The sequence below is a fragment of the Heterodontus francisci genome, chromosome 36, assembly GCF_036365525.1.
Source record: "Heterodontus francisci isolate sHetFra1 chromosome 36, sHetFra1.hap1, whole genome shotgun sequence".
Lineage (NCBI taxonomy): Eukaryota > Metazoa > Chordata > Chondrichthyes > Heterodontiformes > Heterodontidae > Heterodontus > Heterodontus francisci.
The window spans coordinates 50618763-50631619 of NC_090406.1; the positions used below are offsets into that span (position 1 = coordinate 50618763).

At 43.2% G+C, this 12857-nt stretch overlaps 1 protein-coding gene across 3 annotated transcripts in view; it reads right to left on the bottom strand.

Moving 5' to 3' along the window:
* LOC137351811 (scaffold attachment factor B1-like) overlaps nt 1-12857 on the bottom strand; it is a 115512-nt gene that overhangs the window by 20285 nt on the left and 82370 nt on the right. For 2 of the 3 annotated variants that reach the window (XM_068016665.1, XM_068016667.1), the window contains exons 15-16: nt 10711-10870; nt 9234-9328 (exon numbers count right to left, since the gene is read on the bottom strand). In XM_068016665.1, coding sequence (XP_067872766.1) covers nt 9234-9328; nt 10711-10870 — 255 coding nt within the window. The remainder of the gene's footprint in view (nt 1-9233; nt 9329-10710; nt 10871-12857) is intronic. The other variant, XM_068016666.1, reaches the window with a different exon arrangement.

The following is a 12857-nucleotide window of genomic DNA, read 5'->3' on the forward strand; positions in this document are numbered from 1 at the left end:
TCTCTCTATTGGTGCCCTAACAATGTTCTTCAGTCCCCACCTCAAGAACACTTTGGACTCACTTCCTCCACTGATGCTCCTGTCCCTAGCAAAATCTTCACCTCCTGATATGGCCCTCATCTCATTCCCTCAAGTCCAAGGGGTCCATATATAGTGCACAATTGGCTTCACTACCTGCAGCTGTGACCTTCAGCCACCCTCCCCAACCCCCCCTCATCCCCCCCATACCAAAGTGAAGGTAAGGTAGTATAGTGCTTATGTTACTGGACTAATAATCCAAGACCCTAGACTAATTATCTGGAGACACGAGTACAAATCCCACCTTGGCAGCTGGGGAGTTTAAAGTTAATTAAAATTTAAAAAATCTGGAATAAAAAGTTAGCATCTGTAATGTGACCATGAAACTACCAGAATATCGCAAAAACTCATCTAGTTCACTGATGCTCTTTAGGAAAGGAAATCTCCCATCTGAAATTGGTCTGGCCTATATGTGATTTCAGACCCATAGGAATGTAGTCAACCCTTAACAGCATTCTGAAACGGCCAACAAGCCATTCAGTTATATTCACCCACTTCTCAAGGGAAATTAGGGATGGAGAATAAATGCTGGCATTACCACTGACACCCGTAACACATGAATTAAAAAAAGTCATACAGTAGCTGAGCAAACTTCCAACAAGTAAGGGTTAACAGTCAATTGTGCTGCATGTAGGAACCAATGACATGGAATAAGTAGGTTACAAGTCCCCTGCAATTAGATTTTCACAAACAACATGCTGAATCAAAGAGGAGACCTTTAGAAATACAATCTGTGGATTACCACCACATGCTGGACAGCACAGAATGGTGAACGCATGGCTAAATGCAAAGTAGGAGAGAATTGTTTAGCTTTTGGTAACACTCGGGTGGGTTCTAGGACTTGGAGGCTAAACTGCATTGGCACCAAAATACTGGTAGAGAGGGTAAATAGAACACAGAGAATGGATTTATACTAGTGTGGCAGGGTAAAAGGAACTGACAACACACAGTTAAAACTATATAGCAAGCATGTTAAAAGTAGGGAATATTCAATAGGTTAAGAATGAGATTAGACTAAGGAGGAGCATTCAAGAGGAATAGAAGCTCCAGAAAGAATAGTCAAGGAATGGAGATATGTGGCTTAGACAATGTACACAAAAGTGCTGCAGGAATTAGGTGACCTGAACATTAAGTCTCTTGACTAATGAAACGCAGACAATCAGGAGTAACAAGTGCCCAGAGAAGAACTACGGCAGATGTGATATGTGTAACAAGGTGTTATGAATTGGGATAATGGAAGAAGCTGGTTGCTGCGATTGGTTCCAGGTCACAGAGCGAGGCTACAGATGCTGTACAGCTGATCCTGTGCAATCCCAATTTCATTTGCCTCACAACTGGCAGCCATGCCTTCAGCTGTCTAGGCGTCAAACTTTGAAATCTCCTCCCTAATCCTCTCCACCTCTCTATTCCTCACCCCTGCTTTAAGATGCTCCTTAAAACCGATCTCTTTGACTAGGCATTTGGTTAAATATTTCCTCCTTTGTTTGTGTCTTTTTTTTTGTCTGATTAAAACCCTGTGAAGCCTTGGATATTTTATTACATTAAGGTGCGATATAAATTTTTATATAGTACTGCATAGAGAGTTGGCCCTCAACGTAGGACAGCACAGAATAAGATTGGCAATTGGTTGTGCCAAAGGAGTCTGAGGGTGGCATGAAATGGAGTGGCAGGAAATGACTAGCAGGTGCTCAAAGGATCAGTGCTGGAACCACTGCTAATCAATTATTTGGAAGTGGGGATAGAAACAAAACTGTCAAATGATGCCATGACACCAAGGAGGAGGAGCAATCACTAACAGGTGGATCAGGTGTAGAGGGATTAAGATAGTTTGGGGAGTTGGACAGAGAAATGACAAATGAAAGTCAATGTCAACAACTGTAAAGGTGATATGACGAGGGAAGGAAAATATTGAAATATTAACCAGACAGGATGTAAGAATAAACGAAAGCCAGCACCGATTTGTTAAAGGCAAACCGTGTTTGGCGAACCTGATTAAGTTCTTTGATGAAATAAGAGAGAGGGTGGGTGAGGGTAGTATGGTTGATGTGTATATGAAGTTTGATAAAGTATCTTATAATATGCTTGTTGGCAAAATTTCCATCAATGGGATTAAAGGAGCAGTGACTGCGTGGATATAAAATTGGCCAAGGGACAGAAAGCAGAGAGTAGTGGTAAACAGTTGTTTTCCAGACTTCGGTGGGAGAAGTGTGCAGTGGTCTCCCCCAGGTGTTAGTGTTGGGGTCAAGAGGACATAGACTGGCGAAATGGTCAGACACACAGCTGAAATTTAACAGAGTGAGAAGCAATTCATTTTGGTAGATAGAAATGAGGAGAGGCAATATAAACTAAATAGTACAGTTTCAAAGGTGCAGGATCAGAGACAGGTGGTGTGTAGGAACACAAGTTTTTGAAGGTTGCAGGACAAGCTCAGAAGGCTGTTAAAAAGGGTATATAACTAGGGGCATATAGTACAAAAGCAAGGAAGTAATGTTACATTTTCATAAAATATTGGCTAGGTCCCAGCTGGTGTTAGGGTCAGTACTGGGCACTACAGGATAAGTTTGGCAAGTTTCGGGAACCTTGGATAACGAGGGATATTGTGAGCCTAGCCAAAAAGAAAAAGGAAGCATTCGTAAGGGCGAGAAGGCTGGGAACAGACAAAGCCCTTGATGAATATAAAGAAAGTAGGAAGGAACTTAAGCAAGGAGTCAGGAGGGCTAAAAGTGTTCATGAAAAGTCATTGGCAACCAGGATTATGGAGAATCCCAAGGCTTTTTATATGTATATAAAGAGAAAGAGGGTAGCCAGTGTAAGGGTTGGCCCACTCAAGAACAGAGGAGGGAATCTATACGTGGAGCCAGAGGAAATGGACAAGGTACTAAATGAGTACTTTGCATCAGTATTCACCCAAGAGAAGGACTTGGTGGATGATGAGTCTAGGGAAGGGAGTGTAGATAGTCTCAGTCATGTCAATATCAAAAAGGAGGTGGTGTTGGGCGTCTTGAAAAACATTAAGGTAGATAAGTCCCCAGGGACTGATGGGATCTACCCCAGAATACTGAGGGAGTCAAGGGAGGAAATTGCTGGGGCCTTGACAAAAATCTTTGTATCCTCATTGGCTACAGGTGAGGTCCTAGAGGACTGGAGAACAGCCAATGTTGTTCCTTTGTTTAAGAAGGGTAGCAAGGATAACCCTGGAAAGAACAGGCCGGTGAGCCTTACGTCAGTGGTAGGGAAATTATTGGACAGGATTCTTCGGGACAGGATTTACTCCCATTTGGAAAGAAATGGACTTATTAGCAACAGGCGGCATGGTTTTGTGAAGGGGAGGTCGTGTCTCACTAACTTGATTGAGTTTTTTGAGGAAGTGACGAAGATGATTGATGAAGGAAGGACAGTGGATATTGTCCACATGGACTTCAGTAAAGCCTTTGACAAGGTCCCTCATGGCAGACTGGTACAAAAGGTGAAGTCACACAGGAGCAGAGTTGAGCTGGCAAGATGGATACAGAGCTGGCTCGGTCATAGAAGACAGAGGGTAGCAGGAGAAAGTTGCTTTTCTGAATGGAGGGATGTGACTAGAGGTGTTCTGCAGGGATCAGTGCTGGCACCTTTGCTGTTTGTAGTACACAGTAGCGCAGTGGTTAGCACCGCAGCCTCACAGCTCCAGCAACCCAGATTAGATTCTGGGTACTGCCTGTGCGGAGTTTGCAAGTTCTCCATGTGAACGCGTGGGTTTTCGCCGGGTGCTCCGGTTTCCTCCCACAGCCAAAGACTTGCAGGTTGATAGGTAAATTGGCCATTATAAATTACCCCTAGTATAGGTAGGTGGTAGGGGAAGGTGCGGATGTGAGAGGGTTAATGTAGGATTAGTATAAATGGGTGGTTGATTGTCGGCACAGACTCGGTGGGCCAAAGGGCCTGCTTCAGTGCTGTATCTCTAAATAAATAAATGATGATTTGGAGGAAAATGTAGCTGGTCTGATTAGTAAGTTTGCGGACGACACAACGGTTGGTGGAGTTGCGGATAGTGACAAGGAATGTCAGAGGATACAGCAAGATATAGATCGGTTGGAGACTTGGGCGGAGAAATGGCAGATGGAGTTTAATGCGGACAAATGTGAGGTAATGCATTTTGGAAGGTCTAATACAGGTGGGAAGTATACAGTAAATGGCAGAACCCGTAGGAATATTGACAGGCAGAGAGATCTGGGCGTACAGGTCCATGGATCACTGAAAGCAGCAACGCAGGTGGATAAGGTAGTCAAGAAGGCATACGGCATGCTTGCCTTCATCGGTCGGGGCACAGAGTATAAAAATTGGCAAGTCATGCTGCAGCTGTACAGAACCTTAGTTAGGCCACACTTGGAAGATTGCGTACCAGAAGGATGTGGAGGCTTTGGAGAGGGTACAGAAGTAGTTTACCAGGATGTTGCCTGGTCTGGAGGGTATTAGCTATGAGGAGAGGTTGGATAAACTCGGATTGTTTTCACTGGAACGACGGAGGTGGAGGGGCGACATGATAAAGGTTTACAAAGGTATGAGTGGCATGGACAGAGTGGATTATCAGACACCTTTTCCCAGGGTGGAAGAGTCAGTTACTAGGGGACATAGGTTTAAGGTGCGAGGGGCACAGTTTAGAGGGGATGTGCGAGGCAAGTTCTTTACACAGAGGGTGGTGAGTGCCTGGAACTTGCTGCCGGGGGAGGTGGTGGAAGCAGGTACGATAGCGACGTTGAAGAGACGTCTTGACAAATACATGAATAGGATGGGAATAGAGGGATATGGGCCCCGGAAGTGCAGAAGGTTTTAGTTTAGACAGGCAAAGATCGGCGCAGGCTTGGAGGGCTGAATGACCTGTTCCTGTGCTGTACTGTACTGTTCTTTGTACACTTTAGGAAGGATGCCAAAGTCTTAGAGAGGGTGCTGAGGACATTTACTAGAGTGGAACCAGGATGCAGGACTTCAGTCACATGCAGAGACGAGAGAAACTGGGCTGCTTCTCCCTTAGATCAAAGGTTAAAGATAAGATTTGCTAGATGTGTTCAAAATATTGAAGGGTTTTGATACAGTAAATAAGGTGGCTCTAGTGGTAAAAGGGTCAGTAAGCAGAAACCACAGATTTGAGTTAATTGGCAAAAGAACCCAAGGCAGCACGAGGAAAAATATTTTTACATAGTGAATGATGATTTGGAATGCACTACTTGAATGGAATGTTCTGATGAAAGGTCACAGACCTGAAACGTTAACTCTGTTTCTCTGTCCAGAGATGCTGCCAGACCTGCTTAGTATTTCCAGCACTTTGCTATTTCAGATTTCCAGCATCCGCAGTATTTTGCTTTTAAGATTTAATAACTTCCAAAAGGAATTGGGATAAATACTTGAAAAGGAAAACTTGCTGGGCTATGGGGGCGGGGGAAGACTAGGGGTGTGGGACAAATTGGATAGCTCTTTCAAAGAGCCAGAATAGGCATGATGGGCCAAACAGCCATCTCCTGTGCTGTATCATTCTATGATTCTATAACAAGGCAGGAAAAGGATTGGGAGAAATTAGTGGACAGATTGCCAACAGTCTGTACTACATCCAGTAGCAGTAAATAGGATCGTAGGTTGCCTATCACATGGAATACAATACAAATCCAAGGATTTGATGATGATGCAAGGCACCATTTTGTCTCCATACAGAATAGAATAGGTAATTTTGGTCACCTAGAGGTATTTCAGAGCAGTAAAGTGCACTGACAAGTTGAACTCAAACTTCATCATGGCCCCGAGAATGAGGGAGCATGGGATGAAGGTCAGAAAAGGGAAAGTGAATGAAAAGATCAGATAGAACTATTTGGTTTATGGGTTGGGAATGTTTGGAAATTGACTGCCCAGCAAAACAAGCTTAGCTGAGATGTGCACCGTTCAAAAGAGAATATCAATTGAGGGATGTACTGAACTGTGTTATAACTTTGAACTCTCAGGATGGCCACATGGAGCTAAATGGTCTTTTTTCATTCTGTTCATACCATTGATCCAATACTAATCTATATGGTCAACAACACACTACTTGGTGAATAGTCACCAGTGAGGTATCTTTGTTTAAAAATATGTATCAAAGTCACGGAACAGCAGAGTCCTAGACTATTCGCACACTGCAGTTTTCCATTCCAAATAAAATAAACCATTTTCACGACTTAAACATTTCGACATAATGCATCAGTAACAGGAGCGTCAAGATATAATTAAATCCCGGAAGCATATTAATTTTATTGCACGAGAGGTCAATTCTTTTAAAAGGTACCTGGACATGCACCTGAAGTGCTGTAACCTGCGGGGCTATGGACCAGGTGCTGGAAGGTGGGATTAGTTTGAGATTAGTTAGGATATCTTACTCGGTTGGCAGGGACACGATGGGCTGAATGGCCTCCTTCTGTGCTGTATTTTGTTCTATGTAATTTATTTTTTTATTTATTTAGAAATACAGCACTGAAACAGGCCCTTCGGCCCACCGAGTCTGTGCCGACCAACAACCACCCATTTATACTAATCCTACAGTAGTCCCATATTCCCTACCACCTACCTACACTAGGGGCAATTTACAATGACCAATTTACCCATCAACCTGCAAGTCTTTGGCTGTGGGAGGAAACCGGAGCACCCGGCGAAAACCCACGCAGTCACAGGGAGAACTTGCAAACTCCGCACAGGCAGTACCCAGAATTGAACCCGGGTCGCTGGAGCGGTGAGGCTGCGGTGCTAACCACTGTGCCGCCCTGTGATTAAACCGACAATGAAATCAGTGACCAAATCTACAACCTGAGTAAGCATCACGGAAATTTCATTCTCAAATCTATCCAATTCCTAACAAAAATCAGTGGCCAGGAATGTACATACAACTTCCGACCAAAGTCACTTTAAAAAATACACAAGCAAGAAGCCAGGTCACTGCCCATTTTCATTTGCAATTGCACACTAAATACTAATTACACAAAATACTAGCAAACAAACTGCGACAAGGAAACACAGCAAAGTGTAGCACAGGAGGCAGCCATTCAGCTCACTGACTCTGCACTGACTCTTTCAAAAATCAATCCAGCTAGTCCCATTTCAAGAGGTCACATATTTAAAGTATTTGGCAAAAGAAGCAGAAGTGACATGAGGAAAATCTTTTTCACGCAGAGAGTGGTTAATGTGTGGAATGCACTACCTGAGAATGTGGTGGAGGCAGGTTCAATTGAAGCAGTTAAAAGGGTATCAGACGTTTATATGAAAAGGAAGAATGTGCAGGGTTACAGAGAGAAGGCGGCAGAATGGAACTGAGTGAACTGCTCTTTCGGAGAGCTGGTACAAACACGATGGGCTGAATGGCCTCCTTCTGCACGGTAACAATTCTGTGATTCCCTCACTCTTTCCCCATATCGCTGCAATGTTTTTTCCTCCAAGTATTTATCCAATTTCCTTTACTGAATCTGTGTCCACCACCCTATCAGGCAGTGCATTCCAAATCCTAACAACTCATTGAGTATGAATGTTTTCCCTCATGTTGCCTCTGGTTCTTTTGCCAATCACCTTAACTGAATCTGTGTCCTTTGGTTATCAACCCTTCAGCCACTAGAAACAGTTTCTCTTTATTTACTCTATCTAAACCTTCATGATTTTAAACACTTTGGTCAAATTTGCACTTAGGCTTCTCTGTTCGACGAATAACCCCATCTTTTCCAGTCTGTCCAAGTAGCTATAATCTCTCATCCCTAGAACCATTCTAGTAAATCTCTTCTGTACCCTCTCTAAAGCCTTCACATCCTTCCTAAAATGTGCAACCCAGAAATGGACACAATACTGCAGCTGTGGCCTAACTAGTATTTTATTATGGCTTCGCATAACTTCCTAGCCTTTGTACTTTACCTTTATTTATAAAGCCTAAGATCCAATATGCTTTAGCTACTGCTTTAAGCTGTTTTGCCACCTTCAAAGATTTCTGCACCAACACCCCAAGGTCTCTCTCTCCTCCTTCACCTCCTTTAAAAGTGCACATTTAGCATGAATCGTCTCTCATTCATCCGACCAAAATGCATCACCTCACGCTTTTCAGCTTTTTCATCTACCATCTGTCTTCCCATGCCACCAGCCTGCCTTTATCCCCTTGGAGATTTCTATCTTCCGCACTGTTTACTATGCCTCCAAGTTTTGCATCATCTGCAAATTTTGAAATTGTGTCCTGTCCACCCCCAACCCCCTCAGGGCCAACTCAAAAACAGCAGTGATCCTGGTACTGAAACCCTGGAGAACACCAACGTATACCTCCCTCTATTCAAAAATCAGTCATTCACTGCAAATGTGAGAAAAGAACAAAAAAATCCACCGTTAGTTATAACTATTCCCTCATATTCTGTAATATTGTCAGAAAAAAAATTAATTTGATCTGCTTCTTACTAAAAAATGTTTAAGTGAGCAGTCCCAGATAATGTGATGGTCCTTGGTTTTCACGGATGGCTCCAGCTGCGTTCGATGGGCACTGCTTGAGGGGGAATCAGGGATAAAATAATAGGATTTTATAAAATTCATATACAACTTACTGTTTGCAAAGATCATCACCAACAATCGATGAATCAATGTAAAAAAAGCAGAATAAGTTTGATTTTTGAACTGAGAAATAGCTAAACTTTGACACCATTTCTGGGCTGTAAGTAGTTGCCGGGTGGGATATTGCAAGTGCGCTTTTTACAAAACGTGCACAATGACAAATTCTTCTTCTAAGTTTCAGAAACTACTTCCCTTAACTCTCCGCTTCTGAAGGAGTCAATGTCAGGAAAACAGTTTGGCAGGTGCTGAGCGTCAAGACAGCTTATGTTGGCAGTTTAATTCAACCCAATCAAGCCCAATCACATCCTCAACCAACAGTGATCACATCCTCAACCAACAGTGATCAAGTGTACACAAGTCAATATCTTTTCCCCTCCCTAACCTCAGACATTGAAGTAATTTCAGCACCTCTGCTGATGCCTGGCTAGATTAGCTGGCTAAACAGTGACCAAGAATCAAATCCTCGACTTGGTTGGTCTGTATGATGCAACATCACAACACAGTTTATTTACTGGGGGAGCTATCAGAAATGGGGATTTACTTATCTTCCAATGACCTTAAAAACAAAGTGTAACTGTGCTTACCTATCATAATGCCTTTTCAGAGTTTGTTCATAGCGGATTTCACGGAACAGCTCTTCCTTCTCGCGACGTATTCGCTCCTGTTCTCGTCTCCTCTCCTGTGTGGAAACCAACACATTCTTCCTGAAAGTATCTCATTAAAGCTGACCTATACATGAATCATGTCATTTTTTCGTAAGATTAGAGTTGACTCTGTTACTGGCTCAATACTTGATCGTACCCAAACCATTTCAGAGGGAGCCTTGTGTGGACCTTCAAACTTATAGAAATACCAGTAAATGGATAATCACTATATTGCAATATTCTCTCAGCCTTCCTTTTGTTTTCTGAAGATGCAGGCTCATGTTTTTTGGAGCAGTTCCAGAGGAACCTGGTAGCCCTCAGGCTATGAGATAGAAGCACCACAGGGATCCCAGATACTGACCACCCCGAGTGGCAAAGTTTAGAGGGGATGTGCGAGGCAAGTTTTTTTTACACAGAGGGAGGTGAGTGCCTGGAACTTGCTGCCTGGGGAGGTGGTGGAAGCAGGTAAGATAGCAACGTTTAAAGAGACATCTTGACAAATACATGAATAGTATGGGAATAGAGGGATATGGACCCCAGAAGTGCAGAAGGTTTTAGTTTAGACAGGCGTCAAGAACAGCGCAGGCTTGGAGGGCCGAATGGCCTGTTCCTGTGCTGTACTGTTCATTGTTCAATTTTTCAGGCAACCCCTCTATTTTTCACCATCTTCCTCCTTCTCTTTCTCTCCATCTGCACAGCTTTCACTTACTCTGACCATCTCTTCTGTTTTACTTTTCAATGCCAACAGGAGACTGCAGCCACACTTGAGTCTATGACCCTGTGAATGGCACAGAAATGGTCTCATCTCTCCCTCACTATGAAGCCACAATTCTATTCTCTGGCACTGGCATAATTCTGAAACTCCCTTCAGGAGAGCCTAACTGCCACAGAAAAGCATCTCATTTTAGACCAGGATCTCATTCTCATTACCGATAATCAAAATTGCACATCTTGTTGGGAGGGGGTGAGAGAAGAATGTTAAGGGGATAGGATGGATCATTAGTACTGTGTGAAGTGTTGGGCATTCTATCATAGAAAAGACAGTAAATCCACAATGTACAGCATAGGTTCACCATGATGACACTAAAACTATAGCTATGAGGACAGCGATACTGAGACTCTTCACACTGGAGCACAGAAAGGGGAGATTTAGTCGTTTTTTGAAGTTAAGAATGATTATGCTCTTTCCTTTTTCTTTCCCAGTCATTTCTGAATACTTCGTAGCAAGGAATATTTAGTTCCCAGTTCCTTCTAGCTGAAGCCAAGTTTCTGTTCTCATTATATCACATTAGCACCTCTAGTTCCTCAATTTGCTTTGTGGACATACTATTGGCTATTCATATTCCAAATTATCATTTCCCTTCCATTTGGTCGGCCTGAACAAGTTACCATAATCTGGGCAGTTTCCTTTCCTTACCCCTTCTATGAGCAATCTCTCTCTTTCCAGTGCCTCTCGCTCCAGCCTCTCTCTTTCAAGACGCATCCTCTCAATCTGCAGTCGGTCTCGTTCCCTCGCCAGCATTTCTCTCCCTTCCCGCTCCCATCGGCTTTCTCGCTCCCACATCTCACGCCCTCTGCTGGGAAAAGAAACAAAACTCTTCAGGGTTCATCGAATCTTACAGCACAAAATGAGGTCATTCAACCCAGCAAGTCTTTGCCAGCACTTTATAAGAGCTATCCAACTAGTCCCACTCCCCCACTCTTTGCCAACACCTTGCAAAATTCTCCAATATTCAATACCCTTTGAAGGTTATTACTAAATCTGCTACCACCATCCTTTCAGGCAGTGTATTACAGGTAACACACCACATAAAAAAATAATCTCTCCTCTTTAGTTTACCAATTACCATAAATCTGTGCCCTCTAGTTACCAGCTCTCCTGTTAATGGAAACAGTTTCTCATTTACTCAATTAATACTATTCATGACTTTGAACACCTCTATTAAATCTCCCCTTAACTTTCTCTATTCTAAGGAAAACAACCACAGCTTCGAGTCTCTCCACACCACACTAAATCAATCAAAAAAATCACAAAGCATCATCTCCACAGAAAAGTTAATTTAACCACAAAGGGCTGAACTTAGCAGGTTTTACTCGAACACTAATATAATGGATATTAATAACTGATGCCATCTAATGTGCAATACTCGGGAAGGGAGAAAAAAACTATTTGTAGTTCAAATAATTTAACTCTCCTGCCTCCCAGAGCTAAAATCTGAAGAGCTCCTCAATGAGAGGTGTTATTATGTAACAGCTACCTGTTGTTTACCTGCTTGGTCTCTCAGCTGGAACCAACTTGTTTGGGTTATATATTCGGAAGAGGTGAAAATCTTGGATTGGAAACAAAGTTTTAAGTAGCACTGGCACACCAGGGTTGAATTCCATAGAAACAGAAATTTACAGTGCGGAAGGCAGCCATTCGGCCCATTGTGTCTGTGCTGTCCAACAAGTAGCTATCCAGCCTAATATCACTCCCCAGCTCCTGGTCCATAGCCTTGCAGGTTACAGCACTTCAAGTGCATATCCAGGTACTTTTAAAATATTGAGGGTTTCTGCCTCAACCATCCTTTCAGGCAGTGAGTTCCAAATCCCCACCACCCTCTGGGTGAAAAAAAAATTTCCCCTCAAATCCCCCCACTCTAAATCTGTGCCCTCTGGTTATGGACCCCTCAACCAAGGGGAATAGGGGCTTCCTATTCACTGGGCTGCTAATTTTACAACATCCTCCTAAATCTCCTCTGTACCCTTTCTAGTGCAATCATATCTTTCCTATAATGTGATCAGAACTGTACACAGTACTCCAACTGTGGCCTATCTAGTTTTTTTTTTATACAGTTCCAGCATAACCTCCCAGCTGTTACATTCTATGCCTCAGCTAATAAAGGCAAGTATCCCATATGCCTTCTTGATCAGCTTCAGGAATCTGTGGACATGCACTCCAAGGCACCTCCTCACTTCTCAGTATCTTACCATTTATTGTGCGTTCTCTTGCCTTATTAGCCTTCCCCGAATGCACTACCGTACAATTCTCTGGACTGAACTCAGTTTGCCTCTGTTCCGCCCACCTGATTCTTCCTGCAGTCGACAGCTTTCTTCTTCATGATCAACCACATCCTAATTTTTGGATTGTCTGAAAACTTCTTAATCGTACCCCCTACATTCAAATCTAAACCATTGATATATACCACAAAAAGCAAAGGACCTAGTACTGAGCCCTGCGGAACCCCACTGGAAACAGCCTTCCAGTCACAAAAACACGTATTGACCATTACCCTTTGCTTCCTGCCTCTGAGCCAATTTTGGATCCAACTTGCACTTTGCCGTGGATCCCATCGGCTGCTACTTTCGTGACCAGTCTGCCATGTGCGACCTTTGCAAAAGCCTTGCTAAAAAAAATACAGGCCACATCAAATGCACTAACCTCATCAACCTGCCTTGTTACCTCTTCAAAAAATCCCAGGAGGGAAAGATACCAAGAATGGGCAGACTTGTGGCAGATGGAATTTAATAGAGAGAGGTGTGAAGTGAAGCATTCTAACAGAAGGGACACGGAGAGGCAATATA